This window comes from Bufo gargarizans, chromosome 5 (assembly GCF_014858855.1).
Source record: "Bufo gargarizans isolate SCDJY-AF-19 chromosome 5, ASM1485885v1, whole genome shotgun sequence".
Lineage (NCBI taxonomy): Eukaryota > Metazoa > Chordata > Amphibia > Anura > Bufonidae > Bufo > Bufo gargarizans.
Window position 1 is genome coordinate 459,936,962 of NC_058084.1, and position 17,443 is coordinate 459,954,404.

General features: G+C 40.2%; 1 protein-coding gene across 5 annotated transcripts in view; it reads left to right on the forward strand.

Annotated features, from left to right (window-relative positions):
- Nucleotides 1–17,443, forward strand: part of CRPPA (CDP-L-ribitol pyrophosphorylase A) — a 184,198-nt gene that overhangs the window by 56,886 nt on the left and 109,869 nt on the right. For all 5 annotated transcript variants that reach the window (XM_044294010.1, XM_044294012.1, XM_044294011.1 and 2 more), the window contains one exon: nucleotides 5,529–5,574. In XM_044294010.1, the coding sequence (XP_044149945.1) occupies nucleotides 5,529–5,574 (46 nt within the window). The remainder of the gene's footprint in view (nucleotides 1–5,528; nucleotides 5,575–17,443) is intronic.

Genomic DNA, 17,443 nt, shown 5'->3' on the forward strand with positions numbered 1-17,443 from the left:
TATATTTAAAAAAAAACTTTTTAAGATGAATATTGCCCACAGATTGCAATAGTGTTAAATTATAGATGTATGTCTGCCTGCAGCCACCACTAGGGGGAGCTCACTGCATAGAGCTTATACATTGTTCTCAATTCAATACTTAACATCATGGAATGAATAGGCAATACAATTTCTGTTTTGGGGACAATATTGACTTTATCTTCAGATTTGAGGAGAACGGTTAGAATCCTGAAAGTCAAAGAAAATGAACTGTGCTTTCACGGCACTTACACCTTATGACATACTGTATGTCTCTGTAGCTTTAACTCCTTTATGAGGCAGCGTAGTCACCTAGCCGTATGAAGGCTTGATTTTTGTGTGACACGTTGCACTTTCTAATGACACCATTTTCTATTGCATACAATGTAGTGGGAAGAGGGAAAAAGTCCAAATGGGGTGGAATTGGAAAAAAAATGCAATTCTGCCAGTTTTCTTGTTTTTTTATTTTTACAACGGGAACCTATGCGGTAAAACTGACCTGTGCCTTTTATTCTCCGGGTCAGTACGATTACAGCGATACCGTATTTGTATCGCTTTTCTTATGTTTTAATTCTTTAAAAAAAATATAAAACCTTTGGAAAAAAGTTTTTTTTTTTCTTTTTATTTTGCCATATTCTGACCCCCATAAGATTTTTATATTTCTGTCTGTAAATATAACTATCTGTAGTTATCAGTAATAACATTTTGGAGTGTGTATGACTTTTTAATCACTTTTTATAACATTTTATGGGGAGGTGAAGTAACAAAAAACTACAAGTCCGCCATTTCTATATATTTTTTTCCATTACAACATTCACCATGTGGGATAAATACATGTAAAGGGGTGACTTAAATTTATATGTACAGTACAGACCAAAAGTTTGGACACACCTTCTCATTTAAAGAGTTTTCTTTATTTTCATGACTATGAAAATTGTAGATTCACACTGAAGGCATCAAAACTATGAATTATCACTTGTGGAATTATATACATAACAAACAAGTGTGAAACTACTGAAAATGTCATATTCTAGGTTCTTCAAAGTAGCCACCTTTTGCTTTGATTACTGCTTTGCACACTCTTGGCATTCTCTTGATGAGCTTCAAGAGGTAGTCACCTGAAATGGTTTTCACTTCACAGGTGTGCCCTGTCAGGTCTAATCTGTGGGATTTCTTGCCTTATAAATGGGGTTGGGTCCATCAGTTGCGTTGTGGAGAAGTCAGGTGGATACACAGCTGATAGTCCTACTGAATAGACTGAATAGTTAGAATTTGTCACCAGCCTCAGAAATCGCAGGTTAACAGCAGCTCAGATTAGAGACCAGGTCAATGCCACACAGAGTTCTAGCAGCAGACACATCTCTAGAACAACTGTTAAGAGGAGACTGTGTGAATCAGGCCTTCATGGTAGAATATCTGCTAGGAAACCACTGCTAAGGACAGGCAACCAGCAGAAGAGACTTGTTTGGGCTAAAGAACACAAGGAATGGACATTAGACCAGTGGAAATCTGTGCTTTGGTCTGATGAGTCCAAATTTGAGATCTTTGGTTCCAACCACCGTGTCTTTGTGCGACGCAGAAAAGGTGAACGGATGGACTCTACATGCCTGGTTCCCACCGTGAAGCATGGAGGAGGAGGTGTGATGGTGTGGGGGTGCTTTGCTGGTGACACTGTTGGGGATTTATTCAAAAGGCATACTGAACCAGCATGGCTACCACAGCATCTCGCAGCGGCATGCTATTCCATCCGGTTTGCGTTTAGTTTTTTTGAGTCTATTTTTCAACAGGACAATGACCCCAAACACACCTCCAGGCTGTGTAAGGGCTATTTGACCATGAAGGAGAGTGATGGGGTGCTGCGCCAGATGACCTGGCCTCCACAGTCACCAGACCTGAACCCAATCGAGATGGTTTGGGGTGAGCTGGACCGCAGAGTGAAGGCAAAAGGGCCAACAAGTGCTAAGCATCTCTGGGAACTCCTTCAAGACTGTTGGAAGACCATTTCAGGTGATTACCTCTTGAAGCTCATCAAGAGAATGCCAAGAGTGTGCAAAGCAGTATTCAAAGCAAAAGGTGGCTACTTTGAAGAACCTAGAATATGACATATTTTCAGTTGTTTCACACTTTTTTGTTATGTATATAATTCCACATGTGTTAATTCATAGTTTTGATGCCTTCAGTGTAAATCTACAATTTTCATAGTCATGAAAATAAAGAAAACTCTTTGAATGAGAAGGTGTGTCCAAACTTTTGGTCTGTACTGTATATATATATATAGTTTTTTACTTTTTTTATTGTTTATTTTTATACAAATTTACCTTTTCTAAGCCCTCCTAGGAGACCTGTACATGTGATCTTTAGATCGTATCTCCCATACACTACTTTGATTTAATACAGTAGTTTATGGGAAATGTAGTATATTCTTATGGATCACTGCCACCTGCAGGTGTCCAATATATCTGTGATAGGCCTAGCAGGCTCCAGCCTATCACCACCAAGGAACGGCTTCTCCAATCTCAGCGTGCCCCCGAAGAAAGCCACCTTAGAGGCCATGGGCACAATTGACCACAGCATCTGAGGGGATAAAATGTCTGGGATGGGCATTATCATGTGAAACAGCAGAAACCCAGTGCCATCTTTAAAGTATCAAGATCTGCTGTACATGTATGGCAAATGTCATGAAGAGGTTAACCCCTTGATACTAATGAGTTGTCCTGCCAACAAGTACACTTAAGTAGAGGCAAGAGTTGTATAAAGAAAATAAGAAGTCACTTACCTTTTCAAAACCCTCCCATCCCAGCTGTTTCCAATCCCTGGCTGTTAATACATTTGGGAGATTTTAGTCCAATGAAGAGTAGATTAAGCCTGCTCTATGAGATGCCAGCTATAATAAAACTCCCCGATATGTTATTTTCTGACTTTCTCCGAACAATATAAAGTTTTATATATATATGTATATATATATATATATATATATATATATATATATATATATATTTTATATATATATATAAAATAAACTTACCTTTAAAAGTATGCAGTGCGCTTATGAGCTCCCCCTAGTGGTGGCTGTGAGCATTCAGAAGACTAGTGCAATTCTAAGTCTATGCAGAGCATTTCAAGCTCTGTATTAGAAGTACTGAGCCCTGGGTGCTATAGAGATATATCATGAAGCTAAAGGGCAGAGAATTTGGACCCAAAAATTTCATGGCTGCCAAAAATACACAGCACAGCGCCAAGTCCATGAGTACAGTATAGTATGGCTCTGTGCGTTGGGTGTGTCTGTGTTTGCTCCCGTTTTCTTATGTGGGGTGATGGCAGATGGCACCTCAAGCTGGAGCATGCCACTCGGCGTGCTTCTCCTGCCAGGTTCACACTTGCCAGGCTGCCATTTCCATTGTGTAGATGCTGTGTGTGTCGTCACTGTGGCTCACCTCCACACAGACTAGGGACAGACCAGGATGCTCCGGCCTCACGCCTCCTGCAGGAGATTATGGCTTATCAGTCGAGATCTAGTTAAAAAATGAGCCGTATTATTTGTGTGTATTTTGTCCTTGTGTCTTTTTCACAGCTGACGGTTTGTTACAGTTGTATCTAGTCTAGGTAGCACAATGTGAGGCTTTTCAGTCTGGATTCTGCACTGATACATTTTACCTGTAGTGATACATTGTAACCGCCTGTCAGCACTGGACAGGGATTTGTGTTACTCTAAATGCAGATGTAACAGACCCTCAGCTGTGAGAAGTATTAGCCGTGTAAAGGTATGTGCTTGTGGATAGAGTTTTCTCTTCGCTGGCATATCTGTTTGTTGCAAAAAGTGCACAGAGGGAAGACATCTTTTTGCGGAGCGGAAGCACGAAACAGAACCCGCAAAACGTTCCGTGGTTCCTTCCGTTTCGTTCCGCATCTCCAGGTTTGCGGACCAATTCAAGTAAATACACATGGCCGGTGTCCTGTGTATTGCGGACCCGCCGTATGCAATACAGCCACGGGAGACAAGAAGCCTTAGTGAAGGCAAAAGCCTGTTCTTAAAGGGCTTCTGTCATCAGAAACATGGACCTTAAACCGTCCCATGAGCCCTTGACAGCTGAGGATCGTGGTCTTTGTCCCATCAGCCTCCGTTCCCACATTCCAGAAAAAAATGCACTTTTGTAATATGCAAATGAGCCTCTGGGTGCAATCAGAACGGTGCTGTTGCACCCCGCTGCCCCCAGAGTCTCTGCTCACTCCTCTTCATGCCCTCACCGCTAAGACTGACAGGACAGGCGGTGAAAACATATTCCCTCTTGACCCTGAAGTCTTGCAGGAGCACATTCGGCACCTACGCAGTAAAGGGATGGAGACCGCCGGGCAGTCTCCATCCCTTTGCTGCTGCGCATGTGCAGAATGCACTCAGGGACAGGCGTGAATATGTTTTCACTGCCTGGCCTGTGGGTCTTAGCGGTGGGGGCACAGCATAAAGAGGATGTAGCGAAGCCTCTGGGAGCAGCGAGGTGCAAAGACACTGCCCTCGTTGCTCCCAGAGGCTCATTTGCATTTTACAAAAGTGCAGTTTTCTCAGGAATGCAGGAATGGAGGCTGATGCCACCAAAGCCATGTTCTTCAGCTGTCAGGGTCCCATATCTCAGATGAGACGGTTTTAGATCCATGCTTTTGATGACAGAAGTCCTTTAAATTGGTTGGTTTGGTAAAATCGAAAATAGGGTATATGGCGGTCTTAATGAAAGCGCTGTTATATGGCGGTCTTAATCAAAGAGCTGTTATATGGCGGTCTTAATCAAAGTGCTGTTATATGGCGGTCTTAATCAAAGAGCTAATGGCGGGAATAGTAGAGCGGCAGCTAAAAAACAAGAACCGACGACTCCTTTTTTTTTCTTTCTTTTTTTGCAAGAGAATAATCTAATTCTGATAACTAGATATCCCATGATTCTTTCCAAGCAGGGGTGGCCATATGACATGCTGCCGAGCCTACAGTTGTATCCATCATTCCAAATTGTGGGCAGGAGGCTGGAGAACCACAGAGGCAGGTCCGAGGCCCAGGAGAGGCTGCAGGCTGCACCCTGTACAGCAGCATGTCACAGGCGGAAAGCAAACCCCAGGGAAGGGACCAGATGATTTGTTGGCAGTAGCCTTTCATTATAAGAAAAATATTGTGGAGGAGATTCAGGAGATTTTGGGTTATCATCCAGTGCATTCTGGATTGTTGCTAGGCAACAGCGCAGACACATTACACTTGATATTGTTTTAGTCAGGATTCATATGGAAGTTTTCTTTTAAGGTTCCCGTACATTTCGAGGAAGGCATCTGCCCCTCTGGCGCTGCTCCTCAATTGAAAATTTTTGGAACTGAAAAATTGAACCGCGTCGCCCCATTGTTTAGGTATTTTATGAGACAACAGATGTAAAAAATGATTGGTTAAAGGTGCTGACAATGGCAGGTGCTGCTGTGGGGCAATAGTGACCCGAATCCTTCCTGTCCCCTGTAATTAACGCTGTTCATTTCTGCTCCAGGTGACCTATAAACGAGATTTATATGCAGCGGAATCAATCATTAAGGGTAAGTGTCTAGAACGCCTCCCACTGCATGTTATAAAGAGATCCAAGACATGGAACCCTTCAGACGATGTAACACTGATACATTGTACCGTATATCATGCCCATGAGAAAATGCTGTATAGAAAGGGGTTAATATTATTGATGGTATATTATTGCTTATAGAGGGGAGTATTATAGTAGTTATATTCTTCTACATAGGAGCAGTATTATAGTAGTTATATTCCTGTACATAGGAGCAGTATTATAGTAGTTATATTCTTGCACATAGGAGCAGTATTATAGTAGTTATATTCTTGTACATAGGTGCAGTATTATAGTAGTTATATTCTTGTACATAGGAGGAAGTATTATAGCAGTTATATTCTTGTACATAGGAGCAGTATTATAGTAGTTATATTCTTATACATAGGAGCAGTATTATAGTAGTTATATTCTTGTACATAGGAGCAGTATTATAGTAATTATTTTCTTGTACATAGTAGGAGTATTATAGTAGTTATATTCTTGTACATAGGAGGCAGTATTATAGTAGTTATATTCTTGTACATAGGAGGAAGTATTATAGCAGTTATATTCTTGTATATAGGAGCAGTATTATAGTAGTTATATTCTTGTACATAGGAGCAGTATTATAGTAGTTATAGTCTTGTACATAGGAGCAGTATTATAGTAGTTATATTCTTGTACATAGGAGCAGTATTATAGTAGTTTAATTCTTGTACATAGGAGCAGTATTATAGTAGTTATATTCTTGTATATAGGAGGTAGTATTATATTAGTTATATTCTTATACATAGGAGCAGTATTGTAGTACTTATATTCTTATACATAGGAGGCAGTATTATAGTGGTTAAATTCTTATACATAGGAGCAGTATTATAGTAGTTATATTCTTGTACATAGGAGCGGTATTATAGTAGTTATATTCCTGTACATAGGAGGCAGTATTATAGTAGTTATATTCCTGTACATAGGAGGCAGTATTATAGTAGTTATATTATTGTACATAGGAGCGGTATTATAGTAGTTATATTCCTGTACATAGGAGCAGTATTATAGTAGTTATATTATTGTACATAGGAGCAGTATTATAGTAATTATATTCTTGTACATAGGAGCAGTATTATGGTAGTTATATTCTTGTACATAGGAGCAGTATTATAGTAGTTATATTCTTGTACATAGGAGCAGTATTATAGTAGTTATATTCTTGTACATAGGAGCGGTATTATAGTAGTTATATTCTTGTACATAGGAGCAGTATTATAGTAGTTAAATTCTTATACATAGGAGCAGTATTATAGTAGTTATATTCTTGTACATAGGAGCAGTATTATAGTAGTTATATTCTTGTACATAGGAGCAGTATTATAGTAGTTATATTATTGTACATAGGAGCAGTATTATAGTAGTTATATTCTTGTACATAGGAGGCAGTATTATAGTAGTTATATTCTTGTACATAGGAGCAGTATTATAGTAGTTATATGATTGTACATAGGAGCAGTATTATAGTAGTTATATTCTTGTACATAGGCGGCAGTATTATAGTAGTTATATTCTTGTACATAGGAGCAGTATTAATATAGTTATATTATGTACTAGGAGCAGTATTATGGTAGTTATATTCTTGTACATAGGAGCAGTATTATAGTAGTTATATTCTTGTACATAGGGAGCATATTATAGTAGTTATATTCCTGTACATAGGGCAGTATTATAGTAGTATATTCTTGTACATAGGAGCAGTATTATAGTAGTTATATTCTTGTACATAGGAGCAGTATTATAGTAGTTATATTCCTGTACATAGGAGCAGTATTATAGTAGTTATATTCTTGTACTAGGAGCAGTATTATAGTAGTTATATTCTTGTACATAGAAGGCAGTAGTTTAAGCAGTTTATATTCTTGTACATAGGAGCAGTATTATAGTAGTTATATTCTTGTACATAGGAGCAGTATTATAGTAGTTATATTCTTGTACATAGGAGCAGTATTATAGTAGTTATATTCTTGTACATAGGAGGCAGTATTATAGTAGGTATATTCTTGTACATAGGAGCAGTATTATAGTAGGTATATTCTTGTACATAGGAGCAGTATTATAGTAATTATTTTCTTGTACATAGTAGCAGTATTATAGTAGTTATATTCTTGTACATAGGAGGCAGTATTATAGTAGTTATATTCTTGTACATAGGAGGAAGTATTATAGCAGTTATATTCTTGTACATAGGAGCAGTATTATAGTAGTTATATTCCTGTACATAGGAGCAGTATTATAGTAGTTATAGTCTTGTACATAGGAGCAGTATTATAGTAGTTTAATTCTTGTACATAGGAGCAGTATTATAGTAGTTATATTCTTGTATATAGGAGGTAGTATTATATTAGTTATATTCTTATACATAGGAGCAGTATTGTAGTACTTATATTCTTATACATAGGAGGCAGTATTATAGTGGTTAAATTCTTATACATAGGAGCAGTATTATAGTAGTTATATTCTTGTACATAGGAGCGGTATTATAGTAGTTATATTCCTGTACATAGGAGGCAGTATTATAGTAGTTATATTCCTGTACATAGGAGGCAGTATTATAGTAGTTATATTATTGTACATAGGAGCGGTATTATAGTAGTTATATTCTTGTACATAGGAGGCAGTATTATAGTAGTTATATTCTTGTACATAGGAGCGGTATTATAGTAGTTATATTCCTGTACATAGGAGCAGTATTATAGTAGTTATATTATTGTACATAGGAGCAGTATTATAGTAATTATATTCTTGTACATAGGAGCAGTATTATGGTAGTTATATTCTTGTACATAGGAGCAGTATTATAGTAGTTATATTCTTGTACATAGGAGCAGTATTATAGTAGTTATATTCTTGTACATAGGAGCGGTATTATAGTAGTTATATTCTTGTACATAGGAGCAGTATTATAGTAGTTAAATTCTTATACATAGGAGCAGTATTATAGTAGTTATATTCTTGTACATAGGAGCGGTATTATAGTAGTTATATTATTGTACATAGGAGCAGTATTATAGTAGTTATATTCTTGTACATAGGAGGCAGTATTATAGTAGTTATATTCTTGTACATAGGAGCAGTATTATAGTAGTTATATTCTTGTACATAGGAGCAGTATTATGGTAGTTATATTCTTGTACATAGGAGCAGTATTATAGTAGTTATATTCTTGTACATAGGGAGCAGTATTATAGTAGTTATATTCTTGTACATAGGAGCAGTATTATAGTAGTTATATTCTTGTACATAGGGAGCAGTATTATAGTAGTTATATTCCTGTACATAGGGGCAGTATTATAGTAGTTATATTCTTGTACATAGGAGCAGTATTATAGTAGTTATATTATTGTACATAGGAGCAGTATTATAGTAGTTATATTCCTGTACATAGGAGCAGTATTATAGTAGTTATATTCTTGTACATAGGAGCAGTATTATAGTAGTTATATTCTTGTACATAGAAGGCAGTGTTAAAGCAGTTATATTCTTGTACATAGGAGCAGTATTATAGTAGTTATATTCTTGTACATAGGAGCAGTATTATAGTAGTTATATTCTTGTACATAGGAGCAGTATTATAGTAGTTATATTCTTGTACATAGGAGGCAGTATTATAGTAGGTATATTCTTGTACATAGGAGCAGTATTATAGTAGGTATATTCTTGTACATAGGAGCAGTATTATAGTAGTTATATTCTTGTACATAGGAGCAGTATTATAGTAGTTATATTCTTGTACATAGGAGCAGTATTATAGTAGTTATATTCTTGTACATAGGAGCAGTATTATAGTAGTTATATTCCTGTACATAGGAGCAGTATTATAGTAGTTATATTCTTGTACATAGGAGCAGTATTATAGTAGTTATATTCTTGTACATAGAAGCAGTAATATACAGTAGTACAGTATTGTTAGCTATGCAAATGGATTAGAAAGATGGAGGTTGGAGCTAAAAGGACATACTGAACAAAAATATGTGTATTAATATGTGTAAAATGTGTTTATCGTAGATTTTTTTTATTACATGGTAATGTGTCAGTATCGGTGAATGTTCTATAATAATATATGTAATATGAATGTTTATTATGCTCTCTGTGACCTTCACCCGAATCCTTACTACAACATGGTTTTTAGCCTGTAATGAAGTAATCCTCACACACATCTGCTCTGCCTTTTTGGACAAGTCTGTTTTTTGCAGTCGGTTACTTTTGATTGATGCTCTCGTTGTTTTATTCCAGCCTTTCTAGTTTTATTTTTACCATTTTCCCCTCTTTGCTTTTCTTCTTCCTTTCTTTGATTCTTCTCTTCTTCTTGCTGCTTCAGGCCTCTCTAGTCGTTGGTCTCCAGCGGTTTGGTCTTGACCTGGATTCAGTGCTGCTAATCCGTGACCTGGAATGTCAGGTCCTTGGGCTGCTTCCTTTTCGCTTTCACACTTTGACAAGCTTTTGTTTTATTTGTGTTATTTACAGGATTTCTGATTATTTTTATTTTTTATTCAAGCCCCTGTTGTCATTTTTTTCCAGTAGCTGCGAGGAGGCATCTGGAGGGGATGTACTTCTATTGCTTTTACATTTCTATGTTTTTTTATTTCTGCTTTGATAGTTTCTCTGCCGAAAGGAGGAAATTATTGTACTTTGATATTTCATTTTTGCCTGTAACTCCCAAGTAGAGGATCAATGACTGATTCCGGCTTTTTCTTTATTTTTATTCTAGTCGTTGACATTTGTCAGCTTTTCCCGTTTTGTCTTCTTTTACATTAACTTTTTAAGTTCAAGTAGCATGCAGAGTGTTTTGCTTGGGGGCCAGGGGTGGTGGTGGTGGTGGGGGGCACCAACTTAAGTTTAGCTTTTTATTACGCAGATTAAAAGTACAGACAATGTTGAGTCAGTTTGCTTTTACTTTGATATACTTTTGTTTTGCCGATTTTTCTATAGTCTTGTTCTCCAGTCAAAATTCTTTCATCATATTTTGTAATCCAGTAACATCCAGAGCTGAATGCATAATTCTGCTATTATCCTCCAGGCTAGGCTGAACCCTCTGATTTTGGTGGGATCGACCATTTGATGATTATGGGGGTCTCCCGTCTACCCCCAAGTGGCAGATGTCTGGGGGGGGGGGGGGGCTGGGAGGGAGTAAAGGTCAGGTGTGTGGGATATCAGTATGCAAGATCCATTTGGCAGCAGCTTTCAACCCTCTTTTATTTATAGTACATGTATGCTCAGCTTAGCCAAGCATGCACGTGTATGGGGGATTGGGAGTGACAGCTGCCTGGAGCATTTGGCTGTCATCTTATGTGATTGGCCTGCTTAATGGGGTTGTGCAGAATTGGAAAACTTGCACAACCATCCGTATGGACTAAAAAATGGTACCCAGATAGCTAATTTTATTGTATTTGTGTACTCTGAGTGCCATTCACCTAATGATATGCACTCAGACTTGAGCTATCTGGGAATATGTTAAATGTCTGTGTTTGCTGGGAGGGTGTGACATTGGGAGAGCTCAGTAATCTCCTGAGCTCTCCCAGTGATGGCTGTATATATCTGTATGCAGTAATCCCCTGAGCTCCCTCTAGTGGTGGCTGTATATATCTGTATGCAGTAATCTCCTGAGCTCCCTCTAGTGGTGGCTGTATATATCTGTAGGTAGTAATCTCCTGAGCTCCCTCCTATGGTGGCTGTATATATCTGTATGCAGTAATCCCCTGAGCTCCCTCTAGTGGTGGCTGTATATATCTGCATTTAGTAATCTCCTGAGCTCCCTCTAGTGGTGGCTGTATATATCTGTATGTAGTAATCTCATGAGCTCCCTCTAGTGGTGGCTGTATATATATCTGTATGCAGTAATCTCCTGAGCTCCCTCTAGTGGTGGCTGTATATATCTGTATGTAGTAATCTCCTGAGCTCCCTCTAGTGGTTGCTGTATATATCTGTATTCAGGAATCTCCTGAGCTCCCTCTAGTGGTGGCTGTATATATCTGTATGTAGTAATCTCCTGAGCTCCCTCTAGTGGTGGCTGTATATATCTGTATGTAGTAATCTCCTGAACTCCCTGTAGTGGTGGCTGTATATATCTGTATGTAGTAATCTCCTGAGCTCCCGCTAGTGGTGGCTGTATATATCTGTATGCAGTAATCTCCTGAGCTCCCTCTGTATGCAGTAAGCTCCTTAGTTCCCTCTAGTGGTGGCTGTATATATCTGTATGCAGTAATCTCCTGAGCTCCCTCTAGTGGTGGCTGTATATATCTATATGTAGTAATCTTCTGAGCTCCCTCTAGTGGTGGCTGTATATATCTGTATGTATTAATCTCCTGAGCTCCCGCTAGTGGTGGCTGTATATATCTGTATGTAGTAATCTTCTGAGCTCCCTCTATGGTGGCTGTATATATCTGTATGCAGTAATCTCCTGAGCTCCCTCTAGTGGTGGCTGTATATATCTGTATGCAGTAATCTCCTGAGCTCCCTCTAGTGGTGGCTGTATAAATCTGTATGCAGTAATCTCCTGAGCTCCCTCTAGTGGTGGCTGTATATATCTGTATGTATTAATCTCCTGAGCTCCCTCTAGTGGTGGCTGTATATATCTGTATGCAGTAATCTCCTGCGCTCCCCCTAGTGGTGACTGTATGTATCTGTATGCAGTAATCTCCTGAGCTCCCTCTAGTGGTGGCTGTATATATCTGTATGCAGTAATCTCCTGAGCTCCCTCTAGTGGTGGCTGTATAAATCTGTATTCAGTAATCTCCTGAGCTCCCTCTAGTGGTGACTGTATGTATATGTATGCAGTAATCTCCTGAGCTCCCTCTAGTGGTGGCTGTATATATCTGTATTCAGTAATCTCCTGAGCTCCCTCTAGTGGTGACTGTATGTATCTGTATGCAGCAATCTCCTGAGCTCCCTCTAGTGGTGGCTGTATATATCTGTATGTAGTAATCTCCTGAGCTCCCTCTAGTGGTGGCTGTATATATCTGTATGCAATAATCTCCTGAGCTTCCTCTAGTGGTGGCTGTATATATCTATATGCAATAAACTTCTGAGCTCCCTCTAGTGGTGGCTGTATATATCTGTATGTATTAATCTCCTGAGCTCCCTCTAGTGGTGGCTGTATATATCTGTTTTCAGTAATCTTCTGAGCTCCCTCTAGTGGTGGCTGTATATATCTGTATATAGTAATCTCCTGAGGTCTCCCAGTGGTGTCTGTATATATCTGTATGTAGTAATCTCCTGAGCTCCCTCTAGTGGTGGCTGTATATATCTATATGTAGTAGTCTCCTGAGCTCCCTCTAGTGGTAGTTGTATAGATCTGTATGTAGTAATCTCCTGAGCTCCCTCTAGTGGTGGCTGTATATATCTGTATGTATTAATCTCCTGAGCTCTCCCAGTGGTGGCTGTATATATCTGTATGCAGTAATCTCCTGAGCTCCCTCTAGCGTGCAAGCCCTTTTTTGCATAAAAATTAAATTTTTTAGTGCAGGAAGGGATGGGGCCTGTGCAAGTTTCTGGCTTTAAAAAACTGCATATGTTTGCACAAGCTCCATTTTATGCCAGGCTCACCACTTTTCTAAAAAAAAAAGTGGGCAGGGTGGAGCCTACATGGCCCTTCAAATGTAATATTACATGAGCCAGAAAACTGGCACAAATTCACAAGAACTCAATGCTATATCTTAACTGGAGAAGATTTCTGTTTCTGGCGCACGGACCTCCCGAGTTACTCCAGAATTATTGAGAGGCGCGCGCCCTATGTATATTTGTCATGTCTTACACCAGCTCACTTTTTACTAAGACTGGTTTAAGAAATGCCTGTCTTAATAAATTCCCTCCTGTGTCTACGCAAGGGAAATGTAAGGATATAGATTCTCCTGTACCACCCCATGATAGAGAGAAGGTGGCCCATGGTGCCAATATTGGGAAATTTTGGTGAGCCCTCAGCGCTGTATATACAGTTGGTCAGAGCCAACTGGGTGGCAATCATAGTGGTGGCGATCCAGACTGATCACGATGCCCAGGTTGGGCGAGCAGATGCTATTACCTTTCTTTTTTCTTTTGTCCCTCTTTTTACAGTGTATCCCTATGGGTTAAACGTTTTCTCGAGCTCTTCTCGGTAAGCTTTTCTCTTTTGCACGGGTTGGTACATGTTCCTAGAGGAAGAGTGTGAAGTGTTGAGGAAGTTTGTGTAAGTGCTTGGTGACCTTTCGCGGTGCAGTCAGCGAACAGACATGAGTGACAGCGGAGTCAGAGACGCCCATTGAGCCCAGTGACAGTCCATTTGTCAGCGCCTCGTCAGCTCCTTCTCATGCTTACTTGACTCGCTATGAGCTTGAAAGATGGACATAATTCTATTTTTTTTACCTACAGCAGAGAGTGGGATATAATCGGTAAAGGTATCCAGCTCATATTTGGTTAGCAGATTAAGTATGCCGCGCTCTTTCACGCTGGCTTTAGTTTAACCTCTGAGGTATACAGCACCAAGAACTAGATTTCATCATGTATTAGACATCAGGGTCTTGTCGAAGATCTCTCCAAGGAGGCCTCATAGGCTGCAGGCGCTGAGCCAACATTGCTTACTGGTGAAATCACCACCACTGCTCATCCTGAGCCTGCTGGTTCATGACATGAATATGAGATGTGACGCTTACACAGGCCGAAGAGAAAGGCTTGTGGACTATCTAAGTCCTCCCCGTACAATGTTGCAGTGCCTGCCTGATCACCACCGAGATTGTGGCTATGAATGGCTACCACAGTAATGGCTGGGACTGGAGAAAACCTTGTTTAACTCCTGATTTATCAGGTCATCAATATCTGATCAGTGGGGATTCGACTCCCGGGATCCCTGCCAATGAGCTGTTGGAAGGGAGTATTTCCTGGGCCTGTGATGTCACGCCCGTCAGTCACACTGCCTTTGTGCAACTAAGGTAGTCCCATTCAAGTGAATGGGATTGAGTTGCACAATGTACGGCGCTGTGCTTGATAGACTATGAAGTGGCAGCAGTGCCACTCGACTTATTTCCTTCTAGTCAGGATACGGACGGAGTTACGATCGCTGCTCTAGCCAGTGAATGGGATTGAGATGCACAATGTACGGCGTTGTGCTCCAAATGGCACTTCGCTGCGGAGTCACATGCTACTTGGGGACACATCACCGTTGAGGCAAATTGCGGATCCACAAAGCACGGATACCAGCTGTGTACATTCCGCATTTTGCGGATCAGCACATCCCGCCCCCTTTGTCTGCTAAACGCACAAAAAAAGGATATGTTCTATATTTTTTTTTTTGCAGTGCCGCGGAATTGACATACGGATATGGACAGCACATCTTTTGGAGCCCCACTTAAATGTATGGGTTTGGATCCGATCTAAAAAAATGTGGATTGGATGCGGACCGAAAACATGGTCATGTGAATGGACCCTTAACAGTTTGTTGTGGTTGTGGAACTGAGCACCTTTTTTGCAAGGCATTGTCCAGAAAATAATCTTCCTGTATACAGTATAAGCTGGCTCTAATTTCAGCCCCTTTCAAAATGGTCAGGTTTTAGTTTAATTTCAACAATAACAGCTCTGTGTCCAGACACTGAATCGGTCAGCTCTCTCCCATAGCAGGAAATCCCAGCACAGGCAGAATCCCCATCAAGTAGCTTTGTTATATACAGCCAATCATTTCAGTCCGAAATATAGTTGTGTTCCGTACAATTGAAAGTCATTCTTTTGAAGCATCGCTGTACTTGTGTAGTCCAGCCCTCTCTCATAGCAGGAGATTCTAACACAAGGAGAATCACTCTCAAGTTGCTTTGGTACATACCGCCAATCATCTTCAGTTCAAGATATATTTCTTAGTACCGTTTCCCCATTGAAAGTCATATTGATGGAAGCATAGGCCGATGGAATACTTGTGCAGTTCAGCTCTCTCTCCCATAGCAGGAAATCCCAGCAGAAGCAGAAGCATCAAGTAGCTTTGGTGCATACAGCAAGGTTTCAGATGTTCTGGATTATTGGATGTCAAATCAAAGAAGTCTCATTGAATACAGATATATCAAGACACTGCATTTCCAATTACCTCTGTCATCAGCATGAAGTGCCCTTGGCAGAGGAGGTCGATTGACAGAACATGCAGGTTGTGCGCCGTAGAACCCCTGAGGGCATGTGGTTCATGTCACCTTCGTAATCTCTGAGGTTGTGAAATAAAGGCTAAGAGAAAGTAAGTGTTTAGTGCAGGTGTCCGAGGCTCCTGGCAGTCACGTCAAGATGGTTTCTTCCTGTATCATTTCCCAGATTGAAAGCTTTCTGAAGTTGAACTTACAAACAAAAGCCTTTCTGCTGATCACATTGACCCGGCGGACCTCTGACTCAACAATTCTTGCTCTGCTTATGAATAGTCATTTGGAAAGGAGCCAAAGTTTTCAGGTGCAACGAACTTCCAAATGGTAGGTGATCCACGTCTCAGTTCATCCCCAAGGTGTTGGATGGGGTTGAGGTCCGGGCTATGTGCAGCCACTTGAATTCTTCCACACCAACTTCATCCTACATGTCTGTGTGGAGCACTAACGTGGAACAGGAAAGAGCCGTCCCCAAACTGTCCCAAAAAGGTGGAAGGGACCATTGTGTAAAATGTTTTGTGTGCTGCGGAATTAACATGACTCTTCATTGGAAATAAGGAAGCAAATCCCGATATCATTACCCCCCTCCTCCACCACATGTTACAGTGGGCACTATGTATTCTGGTAGGTAGCACTCTCCAGGCCTCCACCAAACCCAGATTTCTCCATAAGACTGGCAGAGAGAGAGGAGATTCATCACTCGAGAGAACACATTTCCACTGCTCCAGTGACAATGACGTGCTTTACACCAGACGGTCAGAAGCCGTCACCACTGAGGCCACTGATTCGCCAGCAGCGGAGACATGCATGTAGATGGCATGTCACTCTTCCGGTCCAGCAGGGACCAGAAGCAGAGCTCCGGTGATGGAGGAGGTACAGGACACAGGACAATCATGACTGGTGCTGGCCCCTTCTCCCTCTCTATTCGGTTTTAGAGACACAAGCGCTTCTTCTCACACATACTTCTCTACAACTATTCAAATGGGAAGATTGGGCCCCCATTCTTATGATCCTCCTGGACCCCAGTAGTCATACTTATCAGTTATCCTGTGGATAAGTTGTCTTAATGGAACAACCCTTTTAACCCCCGGACCTTGTTTAGCGGTGTCAAAAGGGCTTCTCATTCTCAGAACCTAAAACTTCCCTGCAACCTCTCACAGGCGAGCTCACCCAGATGGCATCTGATAAGGGCTCATGCACACAAACATATTTTCTTTCCATGTCCGTTAAGTTTTTTTTCTTTTTTTTTTTTTTGCGGACCGTATGCATAACCATTCATTTCAATGGGTCCGCAAAAAAAAAAAAAAGGAAGTTACTCCATGGGCATTCTGTTTCCATATGTCCGTATTTTCATTCTGCTAAAAAATAGAACATGTCCTATTATTGTCCGCATTACGGCCAAGGATAGGACTGTTCTATTAGGGGCCGGCTGTTCCATTCCACAAAAATACATAATGCACACGGATGTCCATTTTTTGCGGACTGCAAAATACATCATGTCGTATGCATGAGGCCTAAGGGGTACTTTTCTTCATACAAGGTCTACACCTCCTGATGTGAGTTTTAAACCTGGAATCCTTAAAGGCTATGTACACCTTTTGTGTCAATTTTTTTAATTAGTGCATTGTACTCATTATGAGCTAAAAATCATTTTTTTTCGATTATTTATTTAAAAAAATAGTCCTTTTCTCTGTACAGAGCTGAGATGCTCTACTAGCAGGATCTGGATTTTCTCTCCGT